The sequence below is a fragment of the Manacus vitellinus genome, unplaced genomic scaffold (genome assembly GCF_001715985.3).
Source record: "Manacus vitellinus isolate BGI_N305 unplaced genomic scaffold, ASM171598v3 scaffold_14_pilon, whole genome shotgun sequence".
Classification (NCBI taxonomy): domain Eukaryota; kingdom Metazoa; phylum Chordata; class Aves; order Passeriformes; family Pipridae; genus Manacus; species Manacus vitellinus.
The window spans coordinates 2842071-2855994 of record NW_021939063.1 but is presented as its reverse complement, the minus strand read 5'-3'; the positions used below and the strand labels follow the sequence as shown (position 1 = coordinate 2855994).

The 13924-nt window shown below is 45.2% G+C and overlaps 1 protein-coding gene across 5 annotated transcripts in view; it reads left to right on the top strand.

The window, feature by feature from the left end:
* The window catches only part of CHL1 (cell adhesion molecule L1 like), a 134769-nt gene that overhangs the window by 62070 nt on the left and 58775 nt on the right, over positions 1 to 13924 (top strand). For all 5 annotated transcript variants that reach the window (XM_029958244.1, XM_029958242.1, XM_029958243.1 and 2 more), the window contains exon 3: positions 12863 to 13052. In XM_029958244.1, the coding sequence (XP_029814104.1) occupies positions 12962 to 13052 (91 nt within the window). In that variant the 5' untranslated portion in view covers positions 12863 to 12961. The remainder of the gene's footprint in view (positions 1 to 12862; positions 13053 to 13924) is intronic.

Genomic DNA, 13924 nt, shown 5'->3' with positions numbered 1-13924 from the left:
ACAGTTCCCTGCATTTATTTTCAGGCTCTCAGCACATTCCCTTTGCTTCTTGATCTGCCACCCTGTGACCTGGACCTCGAGAGGATTCCTGTTATTCATTTAACGTGGAATGTTATTTATCATAATATAGTCACATTTTTCAGGGAGTATTAAGAGCTTCCATCAGGCTTCCAGGTGCAGTTTAGCTCTATAATAAATGATGTTGTTTGGTCCAAGGGGATGGACCCAATGGACACACCAGCTGGGTTGGACAAGAATGAAGAGTATGGGGTGTCCATTCACATGTCTGTGTTGTGGAGAGCTGTTTGAAGTGCTCAGATCCATAAGGAATGAAGCCATGCAGCTCTTCTTTCCCATGCTTCTTTCCAGGGAAGCATGAAGAAGCAGACACTAAATCAGAGATATCTGAGAGTCAAGTGTATGAAAGATATTGTGTAGCTCTTGCCTTTTTCATAACTGGCTCCTCTCTGGGGTATTTTTAGGTTTTCTCAGCCACTTTCTGGTTAGTCTTTCTAAGGTGCATAATGTGAGATAATGATTAGAGGGCAATAAAGTGGATTTATCCACCTGACGACACAAATGAGATAAAAACCAATATGGCCAGCAGTATTTAGGGATAAAAACAGTAAGACCAACAGTATTTATAAGTTTGTTTGTTTTCTTTTTAAGAAAAAGGTAGAGCAACACATGTGATGTTACAAAAGCTCTGTACAAAGTCTGTAATACGGTTTTCATGTGTGTGGAGCACGTTATCCCAACGTGCTTGTAGTTGATTAGTGTGACACTTCTGCAGATGAAAAAGTCACTCTTGCTCTCAAGAACAGGGTGTTATGGACAGAATGGGCAATGAAGGCCATGATTCTGCCTGTTTGACATTCAGCATGAAGGTACTCCTGACAGTTTTACATAACTTGAACAGATTTTAATAATTCAAGCAGAATTTTCCACTCCTGATGCACGTTTGCTGTACTTTGAATTTAATGTTATTTACTTTAATTTCTAGCAAGGTGGAGTTGGGGTTTTTGTCAAAGCAGGGAAGATATGGTGGGGTTGTGTTCAGTGTTCATAAAGTCACCTCATTGGGAACCAGCAGCAGCTCCAGCTTTGAAACAAGGACTTCATATTTGGTGGTGGGATTTAGGTGACTGTTCTACTGTTGCCATGGAAAGAAAACAGCAAAAGTAAAGAGAAAGGAAAAGTGATGATCTAAATTACCCTTGTGTAGTTAGTGGGCAATGCCTCTGAATTGTTTTTAAACCTTCTTGTCTGGCTCAGGAGATACTTTACCAACCCCCCAGTAGCTCAGGGAATGGACTTAGATTCGCCCAATTTCCTTCAAAACATTTTTTTTCTGGGAACTTAGGAAATAGGTGTATTTTTCCAGGCTTTTAGGCTTTGTGGATAGTGTGTTTTGCTGCATGTGTTGCTTCCTCATTGTTCTCTGTTCAGGCACATAGTTGGAGTTCAATTGTATTCCTGAAGATCAACTGTGCCTTAAAATACACCATGTGTGTTTGTGATCTGTGTGATGAAACCTCTCCTGTGATCACCTGAAAATAAGCAGTCACTGACAACTGCCTTTCTGCATCTTGCAGGCAGTGAAAGGGATGATGAATGTGAATCCAGAGGAGAGAAAAACAGAATTACAAAGTCTTTTCCCTTTCCTTCACAGCTACAGTAGATATATCCAATATATTGTCAGCTGTCTTCAGTGCAGCTGATGGATGTTTTGATTCAGTGCCCTGAAAAAAGGCATTAATGGAGAAAAGCAACTGTTGCAGCAAGAAAATCATTGGGATTTGGGGCATTTTGAATGATGCTTTTCTCCCACAATGGTAAAACTACCTGAGTGAGTGCAGAAAACTGCTGCTGTGCTCAGAAATAATCCTCACCTTATCAACAACTCCCCTGAAAGCTTGGGCACAAAACGTTTTCATTAACAGGAGCTATTGGGAAAAAATGATGACCAGATAAATTGCAGCATTATGCTACTTGGAGGAATGTCTCAGGCACTTCCAGGATGATTGTGAACACTTTTCTCCCTGGAGATCCTGATAAAAACTCATCCCATCACTTTCTCATGAGCCTGGGCTGGGATTGTAAAGGCTCCTAAAAAATACTGGTGAAACAATATTGTCTCACCTGTGTGGGCTGGGCTTCTAAATGTGTGTTTTTCTTTAAGTTTATTGGGGGTTTTATTTAGCTGTGAAGTTCTTCATGGAAGAAGTAAATGATTGTAGATTCCAGGTAAACATAAGGGAAGTTGGAAATGCAGGATAAGGATGAAATATCCATGTGTCCCTAATGCTATCCTGTTTGCTCTTGACTTACTAATGCACAAACTGGGCCAAATCCTACTATTATTGCCCTAAATCAATTCCTCTGGTGGTATTTCCTTGGTAGACTGTAAATCACACTCATAAGTTTGGATCCTCCTATAGAATCAAACCTAGATTCCCATTCTGAAAAGAGATGATCCCCATCCAGGCATGTCAGGATTTCAGAGTGATGTGGATGGTGTTTAACTTGTGCCCTTAAATCCTTTCAATCAGTGTCTGTGGTTAAATCACTACATTTCACTTAATTTTTACTTATTTTTTTTTAAGTAATTTTTTGTATCTCTGGTAACGTGGAAAACGTTGGAAGCTCAATTGCCTCGACTTATTGGGAAAAGCAAGCCTAGGGAGGTCCTCCACAAACCTGAAGGAGCTAATCTCTGTTATTACACTGGAGGAGGAAAAATCTGAGGAAGGCAGAAAGTACACAGACTGCTTGCTGTGAATCCCTCCATGGTCACGAGTCACTGGCTGCAATTTAAATTAGAAACACGCAGTGTCCCAGTGCCTTTCACTGCCTTGTAGTGCCATTGTGCTGAGATACCCAGATAAAACTGAGAGGGGAGATTTGCCTCAGTTTTGCTGTTAGTTTGCTCGGGGAGTGAAGGTTTTATGTGTGAAGCTTGCCAGGGTTTTTCACTTGGGGGCTTGGGAATGCACTGAGCGTCCCCTGAGTCCATGAGGCACTGAGAAGCACTGTGAGTGTTCATGGTGCATGGCATGGATGAAGGAGTGAGCTCAGATTTAGGAATTTTGATGTTTGACAGCACTGCCAGTGTTGTACGTTGTGAATGAGTTCACCTGCCTGTGGCACAGCAGGAACAGATGATCCTTAGTGGATCAGGTGGGAATAATAGCTGTTTTCTCCTGTTTATAGGGGTAATTCATTTGCAATTAAACACCATTTCCCCCTCTGTTCATGTTGTCACCTCGTTTCTAGCCCAGGGAGCTCTGCAGTGAACACCAGCCCACGCTGTGAGAATCAGACACCCAGGGGAGCCCTCTCTGCCCTGCGGTGGTTTCTGCTGTTGTGGGGTGGTTTTCCTGGCACGGGGACTGCTCCTGCACCACGAGCACCCTGCACTCTCCAGCGGAGCCCTTTAGGGGCTGGGTGTGTGGTTTTCTCCCCCTCCTTTCCTACCTGCCGGAGCGCAGAATTCCTCCCGGGGAGGATTCCCGAGGAGCTCCCGAGCCCTGCGCTCGGGGCTCGCTCTGTGCTGTTCCCCCTGAGCTTTCTGCTGACTGAACGAGCCCATCACCCTGCGGGCCCGCGAGGAGCTGTGCCTGGCACATCCCTGCCCGCATTTCCAAGTCAGTAGGGCTCTGCCTGGCTTTGTGTCTGCCCAGGGATGGAGCTGGAATGGCTCAGGCTGTGCCGTGCGCTGGGCTGCAGGAGAGGCTTCGAGGTGAGGCAGGGCTGCTCCGAGGAGATGTTGCTTCACTGTAACTCATGTTTGTTTGTACTGACGTGAGAAAGCTCATGACTTTCCTATTATTCCGTGTTTTGAAAGAGGGAGAATGAAATTACAAAAGAAGCAAGCGCCTCTGCTGCAAATCCATTCTGAAATTGAGGAGAATTTGCATCTCCTCCGTAGCAGAGCTGTCACGAACAGCCTCATCTGAACACAAACTGCAACCTGCTTTCCTTTCCTCTGTGCCTGCCTGACACGTCCTCTCCCCCACTCACCCAGCCCACTTGCTGCTGTCCTTTGGTTTGTGCTTCATGCTTGACCTATGAGCTGAAATGCTAATGGCTGTTCAAAATTTCAATTAATATAAAACTAGTTTCAGGCAGAAACGTGGTAAGCTTCTGTAGGAGACATAGTATCTCCGGGAAATACAGAGTGGCAAAAGCCTCAGGCAGCAGCAGAATTTTTAACAGGCTGCTGTGCTTTCAGGTGGATCTGCAAAGCTCAGATCTGGGCTGGTTTGTTACCAGTGATGGTCACTGTGTGTTTGTAGGTCACGACATTCCTCTGCTACAGCGTTATCTCCTTGTGCTGGAATAATCCCTCTGGTTTCATTGGTTAACAAAAAAATGAATGAATGCATGGCCATACCTTTGAGTGAAGGAGATAAAGCAGGCACACGTGGGGGGATTAGGCTGCTCTTACATCTGTAAATATGCATATATAAACCTTATTTTATGGTGACTTGTACAAGAATCATGCAAAGTACACTTCATAGTGCAATGAAGGAACATAGTCTAAAATTTCAACATGGTATTTTTAATTTCACTTTAAATGCCTTAAAAACTTGCTAATTAAATACTTGTAGATTTCTCAGGAGTCTGCAGAACATTTGCACCAGCAATTTATGCTGCAGGATGTGGTATATACACCTCAGGTACACGATATTAAATCCACATTTTCCCCTGAAAGAGAGATTACTGCCCCAGTAGAACTGGAAGAAGGATAGAAGATGAATGTAAAGATATGGACTGGTTCCCACTGAGGAAAAGATTAGGTTTGTGTCTAGAGACCTGACCTCCTCTGTTCCAGGAGCTGCCGTGGTGGCCCAGAGCTCCCACTGCTCAGAGGTGCCCAGTTAACCCAGTCCAAAAGTGAACTGGGGAGGAATAGTTGCACCTGCAGTGAGGATGGGCAGGGAAGCAGGACCTGGGACCAAACTGGGCTGCTGAGTTACCCCACCACATGCACAAGCTCTGGCTGAGCTGCTGCTCTGGGGGGTTCAGTTTGGCAATGGGAATGCAAAGGGGGGATAGAAGGAATTGCACACTCAGAACTGATGCCAAGGGGGGGACCTGTAGAGAACTGAAAGAGCCAGTGAGATTATTGAGCAGTAAATTTAACACTTATATGTTAATACATATTGAGGGACTCCTTAATTCAGTTGATAGAGGTCAAATATTTCATCAAAGCAGTAAAAAGAAAAAAATACTTAAATTGGTGGAAGAGAGGCCTGTTGGTAGCTATTACAGACTAGAGGTTGGCTGCAGCATCTGGCTTAGAAAGTCCCCAAACAGTAGGAGATGGAAGGTGTCTGTAGCAGGAGAGGATTCTCCTGCACTCCCTCTGGTGCTTATCCATGCCTGTCCCATCAGAAGGGCTGAGCCAGAGCCACTTTGGGGTCACCTAGTGTCTGTTCTTCTCTTTTAATCAACACAGATGTTTGTATTTACTCACAGGTTTAAGACCATCCCTAATGGGGGGATTTGGCTGCAGGGCACTCAGGACTGTGTGTTCTAATGGTACAAATAACCACACCAATGGTTATCTCAATTTACTTGTAAGTGCTGTGTCAGTAATGCCACAACTAAAGTATAATGAGGTTTTCAGCAGCAGCAAGTGCCATCCACAGTGAAGGTTTATTTCACTGGTTATGAAGAGACTAAACCAGGTATTGATTTCCAGGCTGGATTTTCTTGTGAGTCTTTATTACAAGTGCTGCTCAGAGGCATTTTGAGTGGATCTGATGATCTGCTGGCAAACCTGAGGCTCCTCATCATCTTTGCAGGGCTGTGACTTTCTGAGTAGGTTTCTGTTGTGAATATCCACAGTTGCAAAAGTGAATTTTGTTTTCAGCAGTTGAGCAGCTTGTATTAAGTTGGTAGTTTTGTCACGTGTTCCAGGTCTTAAAGTTGCTCACGCAGATTTTCACAGAAAGCAAATACGGAATTGGGGAGTTTTATTTAAGTTAACAAATGATCCTCTGGTGGGCTCAATCAATTCCAGTTAACATTGGATGGGTTGAGCAGAAAGATCAAAATGGGTACCGAAGAAATCCTTCCCTGTGAGGGTGGGGAGGCCCTGGCACAGATTGCCCAGAGAAGCTGTGGCTGCCCCATCCCTGGAAGTGTCCAAGGCCAGGTTGGACGGGGCTTGGAGCACCCTGGGCTAGTGGAAGGTGTCCCTGCCCACGGCAGGGGATGGCACTGGATGAACTTTAAGGTGCCTTCCAACCCAAACCATTCTGGGATTCTGTGATTCTAAATTACTCATTAAGTTTGAATACCATGTATTTCCAGAAACATTGCTGTTTTAAAAACCAAACCCCAAACCCAAACTCTTGCTGACTTGAAAGGAGCCATCTGATGGCGTATGTTGGAAGGTGTAAGCAAAAAAAGAAGGGGAAAAACTTATTCAGATAACCTAATTGGCAGGAATCATATTGGTACTGGTGCCTTCTAGTGGGGTTGGACACTTGGAGTAGAAGGTGCTTGTGCACCTCTTAACTTCCACTGAGCTCAGGATGGCTCAGTCAGAAACATAATAAATTGAATTCCACACAATCATCACGAACATCCAGCTGAGATGTTTGTCACAGTCTGGGGACAGACCATCCCCCTGCCCACCTCGTGGCTGACTGCCCTCCCAGAAAACCAGGACCTGACAAGCTGGGCTCCCAGATTCCTTATTTATTTCTTATAACCTTGTCCCAGGGAAATTAATTCTAATATACTGTTTATTGAAGTGAATGTTTTACTGCTGCTTGTGCTACATTTCACGGCCTTTGGTACATATTTCTTTATTAATTATATTCATTCTATCACATTTTTAGAGTGGTTTTGTGGTTTGGGAAACTGAAAGACTGATGGATTATGAAATTGGGAAGGAATAATAGTTGCAATCATATTTGAAACATAAATTTTGTGAAATAATGCTGAAGTTGTTTAACTACACTGAGAACTTTTACTTTAGATGTGCTGTCCAATAAGGTTTATGAAGTCCTTGGCAGGATAAATAATACATAGACTTTTCTCACTAAACCTCCTGAGAGTGGAATTGTATCTAAAAAAAAATCTCCACTCCAGCTTTGTGCTACTGTCTATTTGGAAATATTTTGCCACGGAAGGAAGAGCAGCTTTCTCATTTGGGTGATTATCTTAATCACTTCCAGCATTTGCATCATGGGCTGCTTTTTTAAGAACTGACAACATCCCAAAATAGGTGACTGGGATAGAGTCAAGTGAAGGTTATCTTCTCCCTGCCACTAGCACTGGGATGTCAAAAAGCTTTTAGGGGAAAAGCTGTGTGTGTAACACTGACACCTGAAGTGAAAGGAGGGGGTCTTATGAATATTCCCTCTCATCTTTTCCAAACACTTGAGTGACTCTGCACGTGGGGGGTTTGCAGGGGGAAAAAAAAGACATCTAGAGCTGCACAAATACTGTTGCTGGAGCACTACATTTAGGGTTTCACTGGTATAAATCTCAGCCTTTCCCAGCTAATTAGTGAAGTAGGGAGCTACTCCTGCTTGTGGCATGGAAAAGCACAGGGGTGATTAATTCCATGTGCTCCCTGGGGCTCTGCCTGTATCCCAGGGAACCTGTTCTGGGAGCTGCAGGTGGAACATCCCTGCATCTTCAGAGGTGGTAGGGGTGAAGGGATGACATGGGTTGGAGCCTCCAGGTCCAGGCTGAGCCTGTGCAGGGATGGAGATGGAGGCAACACTTCTGGAGCACTGATCCTCCACAAGCTGAACCCCAACCATGGGACTGTAACTGAGAAAGTGAGAGCACTTAATTAAGCTCCTATATTATATACTCACTGAACTTGTCTTTTCCAACCTTTATGGTTCCATGTGGTATCATTAAAAAACCAAATTTTTATTTCTTATACCAGAAAGCAATTTTTTTCCAAAGTACTTTTCTGGTTTTCTGTAACTGTGACCATACAGAAGGCTGTAATTTCTAATTGCAAATGGTTTTTTATTTAATAATCCTGTTACTTACAAGTCACTGAGAAATTAAACCTGGTTCTAGCTAATGAAAAACTTAGCCCAGAGATGTCCCAGTGTTAAGGTGTGGGAATCCAGTACTTTCCTGAATATTTGTGCTGTACAGGACTTAAACAAGAACCAAACCTTACATATTTGAAGAGAGAACCAAACAGCTGAGGTAGATGCCATATTTAGTAGTGCAATATAATTTCTCTTGGAAGCAGTAGACCAGTAATCTGGGAATTTTGGCTGTCATCCTGCTACTATTTATGAGCAATTTTAATGTAGTAATTACACATAGGGAAAATTTTTCACTAGGTTGATGAGATAAATGGAAATTTAATTTTTTTCTTGTTTGGTTGTCCAATATTTTTATTACATCCTTCTGGAAGTAAGGGGGTATAATAAAAGATTCTGGAACTGCATTGCTCCTTGGAAAAAACTGATATTTTGAAAGATTTGCTCAGTGTAAGTTAAAGGCAGCTCATTAAACAAACAAATGAGCTGTCCTTAGAGCAATCAGTATTTACTATTAACTGAACAGCACAGTAAATAATGAATTGCAGGTAAGGAACTACAGATAAGTATTTGCAGTGAATTCAAATTACTTGACTTAAGCCTGAGGCAGAGAAAAGCAAATAGAAGGATGGAAATGGAGGGAGGAGGGGGGGAAAGCAAAAGGGAGAGGAGGGGTTGTGAATGTGACATTTGTTGCATCGATACGTGTTCATTCCTTGGGTAGAGGAAAGGTTTTCTTTGGCAATCTAGTGCCCCCCTCCCTGGTCCAAGGGATGCTGCAGCCAGCTCCTCCTGAGAACAAAGGAGGAGGTGGAATTCCTGGAGAAAAGGAGAAGAGAAGGCTTTGGGGGGATCTCACAGCCTGACAGTACCTGAAGGGGGCTCACAGGAAGGGTGGAGAGGGGCTTTTCCCAACCCCTTGTTGTGACAGGACAAGGGGGAATGGCTTCACACTGACAGGGGGCAGGGTTGGATTGGATATTGGGAAGATATTCTTCCCTGTGAGGATGGTGAGGGACTGGCACAGGCTGCTCAGAGAGGTTGTGGCTGCCCCACATCCACAAGGTGTCCAAGGCCAGGCTGGATGGGGCTTGGAGCAACCTGGGCTAGTGGAAGGTGTCCCTGCCCATGGCAGGTCCCTTCCAACCCAAACCATGCAGTGATTCCATGAAAAACAGGAGCTCTGGGCCTGACCCAACACTGCCTCAGAGCAGGGCTGATGTTTTACCAAGGATTTTGCAAGGTGCTCTCTGGCACTCCCCCACCCCCAAGGACAGAGCTGTACTTTGGCACCAGCGAGACCGAAACCTGCCCACAGCTGCCAAGTGCCTGCACAGCTCCCTCATTCATTTCTCCAAATTACTGAAGCAACTAAATTGTTCGTTTGCTAGGAACTGGCACAAGATGAGAACTTTTGGGCTGGAGTTTAATCATCCCAGGAGGGAAGGATTGTGCTGCCTGAAGTTTGGGCATGCGGCTGTGTTTGAAGCCAGGATGGATGGGCTGTCTGGATGGATGGATGGATGTCTGGGCATCTGATGGAGAATGTCTGATATAGCTCATTTAGGAAGGGACTTGGGGTTGTTTGGGTGCTGGAGATGAGAGGGGAGGTTGGTGATTTAATCAGGATCTCTGCAGTTTCAGCTGAGCTGTGGGCCTGAGGCTCGGTGGGACAGCCAAGGGCGTGACAGCCATCCTGAACACCTAAAGCCATCCTAAACACCTACAGCTTGGCAGCCCTGTCTATAGTCACCTTAAATGAGGTTAATAGCCTGGCACAGGTCTCTGCTGGGAGGATGAGCCTCACCTGTCCATGTGCTGAGGACCAACATTGTCCAGAACAGGGTGCAGCGGAGGCCGGGGGAGATGTGCATAAAGGGCTGGCATTCCATAGCACCTGCTGTCAGCCCAGACAGCACCTCTGCTGCTCCATTAGGGATAATATATATGACATGGGAACAGGAGGCTTATCTTGCTGGATGGTTATCACCAGGCAAACACCTCCACAAAGATGGAGGTGCTTAATTCCTCCTGCTTAGTTCCTCTCACACCGGGGCTGCATCTTAGGGAATTCACCCCAGAATAAACCAGCCACGGTAAAACACAGTGCAGGGAGATTTCTGAGTGGCCTCTGGAAGTATCCTCTGGCTGTGCACAAGTCCAGCAGCACCAGTCCCCCTGTGCTGGCTGCTTCCCAGTGCTGGTGCTGTCAGCCCCTGCATTAGTATTCCAGCCAGGGAAGAGGAGCGAGGCGCTAGACAGGCCGACTAATTACAGCAGCCTGCAGAGGCAAGTCCTGCTGTACCACAGGATAAAGGATATCCTGCTTATTTGGAATGTTTCTGCTTTGCTCTGTCACTTTATTAAAAAAAAAAAAAAAAAAAAGGTGTGAGCTGATGGGTTTGGGTAAAGAATCGAGCTGTGTTCCTGGTTTCTTCCTTGAATTTAATCTGAGTCTACACGATGCTTTGTAAGATTGATATAAAAAGAAACTTGCTGCTGCTCAGCCTGTGACCTTAGCAGGCTGCACACCTCCTGGAATCCCAGCTCTCCTGCCTCTGGTTGGCATCCTGACCTGCCTGCTTGGGTCCCCAGAGCTGTCAGCAGATGGGGGAGAGGAGGATTTCACTGCCAGGGATGTACCATCTGCAGGCAACACTGGTCAGATTTTTATGAGCCTAAATTGCAATTCTGTGTCCAGAGGGTTTGCTGTCAGAGCATCTGTTTTGCTGTGGCTGACACAGATCTGGAGCTGAGTGTCTGCCAGGAGCAGGTGAGGGAGGGTGGGAGCCCTGTCCTGCAGTGACAGCAGCCATCAGGTGGGGCTGCTCCGTGTCCTGGGTGCCCCCCAGGCTGTCACACAGCCCAGCTTTTAGCAGGCTGAGGGTTGGAAAGGTCCATTACTCACCAGTTAGAGCCAGGAGAACTCAAACTGCAGGAAACACCGACTGCCACAAAACAGAACCTGCTGGTGCTGCCTCATTCTGCCTGATTTGCACTCGGGCACAGCCTGGGGGTGGCAGCAAAGCCAGAGGGTCTCTGTCCCCTCCAGTGCCCTTCTGCACCATCCCCCTCTGTGAAACCAGCACTAAGCAGATTAGTCAGGTTCTTCCATCAGCAAACACTCACTAACTAAGATACTTATAAGACATCTGGTTTTTAACCTCATTTCTAAACAAATGAGGCTTATGTGATTATGGTGTCTGTCGCCTGCCCCTCGTTGGCCAATTTCAACCTTCATCCAAGGATTTTGCTCTCAAAGACCTTACTTTCCAGGAAGTTTTCGTGAGCTGAGGACCATGTGAACAGAAGTTACCCTGGAGGAAGGGCCACAGCACAACCTGTTGCTCAGCCCCAAGAGCTGAAGCGAGAGGGAGGGTGCCGGGTAAAAGGGGAATCTCTGCTTTGTGCCTGTGTTTTGTAGAGGTCCAGCAAACCAACGGTGAGGAGAAAACCCTGTGTGTGTGTGTGTGGGCTGTGACTCAGCTCTGTCCCTGCTCCAGCCGTGCTGGGCAAGGATGAGCATCCCCTGGTCCCACTTCCCGCCTGCCCCCAGTGCCAACTGCTCCCGGTGATCCCGGGATTGCTTTTCTGATCCCTGGATTAACCGGGTGGGATGTGCAAAGATCCAAGAGCTGTGTTTGAGCCAGGCTTAGTCTGGAAATGGATTGCCATGGTTGTACAGCTCTACCTGTGAACTTGGTGGCTGGAGTCAGAGCTCACTGTGCTGCACAGGGCTGGGGTTGCTCCTTTGCTCCAGCACAGTAGACTTGTCTTAAAAATGGCTCTTGTGAAATTATCTTGACAATGAGGTCTAAATTCTCTTGGGACTGATGTCCCTTGGCATTATGTCTTAGAGGATGCACAGGTACAAACACACCTTAGAGTGGCTCACAATTCACTGAGATACTGTGAATGAAGCTGCATGAAATCCTCTGTGCACCCACATCCGTAGAATCACAGAATCTCAGAATGTTTGGGGTTGGATGGGACTTTGCAGATCATCCAGTGCCACCCCCTGCCATGGGCAGGGACACCTTCCACCAGCCCAGGTTGCCCCAAGCCCTGTTCAACCTGGCCTTGGACACTTGCAGGGATGGGGCAGCCACAGCTTCTCTGGGCAACCTGTGCCAGGGCCTCCCCACCCTCAGAGGGAACAATTTCTTCCTGCTGTCTGATCTAAACCAGACTTTCACTTCTCTGTGAATTACACTTGAATACTCATTAGCACTGGTTATGTCTCCTTTTGGCAGCTAAAAGACATTTTTGCCTTGTAATGAAGAATCTAAGGGTGTCTAATGGAATGTGTAAAACCTACCTATAGGAGTTCTGGGATTATGGAGGAAAAGCAAATGTTTCATGTTCTGGTCCTTATTAATGAACTAAATGAGATTGTGTCCTTTTTTTAAGCATAAATGAAAGATAAAAGACAGATGAGATTTATGAACAAGGTCATTAGTGTACCAAATTTCTCTCATTAGATCTGTTACATTACTTTCCAACTTACACAACTCTCATTAGAAAAATTTATGAACTGGAATGATTACAAATATACTGCATTTTAAACCATCCCTACTTTTAATTGCAACCCCCCGAAAAAAATAATTATCCTTCTGTGCTATAATAGAGTTGTACTTTTGTGTATGTTTTTTTTTGTTAGAGATGTAATAGGGGTTATTCCTGAAACCAAAGGATGGAGAGAGAGGAGAGGAAATTGGACCACTTAGTGCAATTTGCAGTTTAGCTGAAGCATTTACTTAATTTATAGCTTTGTTAGACCCAAGTTCATTTTGCAGGGTAATATTGTTGTTTCTTCTCCTCACTAGACTTCCACTTTCACATCCCTACGTCTGATTTGAAGCGACAGTGAGAGGAAGCACCAGGTATCTCTCATTCTGTTTGGACTCCTTGTTTACAGAAGAGTGATGGAGATGCTATTAAGCACAAAAGGCATCACCATATGCCTGTTTTTCTTTGTATTGAGTTTGGCAGCAGCTATTGAAATACCATTATCAGGTGAGTTGTAGTTATTTGCTGTACACTTTGCTGTTTTGTTTGATATCCCCTTTTTTCCTTTTAAACTTCCCCTGAAGAAAAAAAAATATTAAATCCTCCTTTCCAGTTGCTCCATTTTAAATTTAATCCTGCCACAACCTGACCTTTGGGAAATTCAGGTGTGATACAAAGAATAGCTACTCTGGTTTTGCCTGTTTAAATGTAGCAGTGAACTTGTCTAATAACATATATCTGGTGTTTGCCATCCAACACACAGCTTAGCTCCGAGGGTTTGGGTTTGTCCTTCACATAAATTCCTCATTTTGACTCTGAATCTCCCTGAAGCTTGTTTGATGTACATATATCCTTGTTTTCTTGTCTTGCAACCCGCCATTCCAGCCTGGAAAAGGAGCAGCTGTGTGGCTCAGGGTGGATGTTGGTCCCCAGGGAGGTATTTTGTACCTTGTATCCCCCCCCGGGGAGCACCTCCTGTGTCCCTCTCTGGCTGTGGTGCATTTAAACTGCCTGTTTTACATGGTCCATGTGCTTCCAGGACACGTGTAAAATATGGGATGAGGCTCATAGGGAACAATCCAAGCAAAGCCCGTGGAGCCCACTGCCTGGAGCACAGCCCAGACCTCTGAGCTTTGCATTTTCCAAACATAAATGGACGAGGAAGATTGCAAACTACACTAGGGTGTTGTTTTGTTTTGTTTTGTTTGTTTGTTTGTTTGTTTTGGGGGGGGTGGTTAAACAGCCTCAACAAAGCAAAACTCAACAATATTGGGGTTTATGAATTATGGTGGGGGAAAATAAACAAATAAACCTAAGGGAAAAAGCCATGTAGGCTCTTTGCAGGGTTTTGAGTGATGTGGCCTCAGAGTAGGACATGA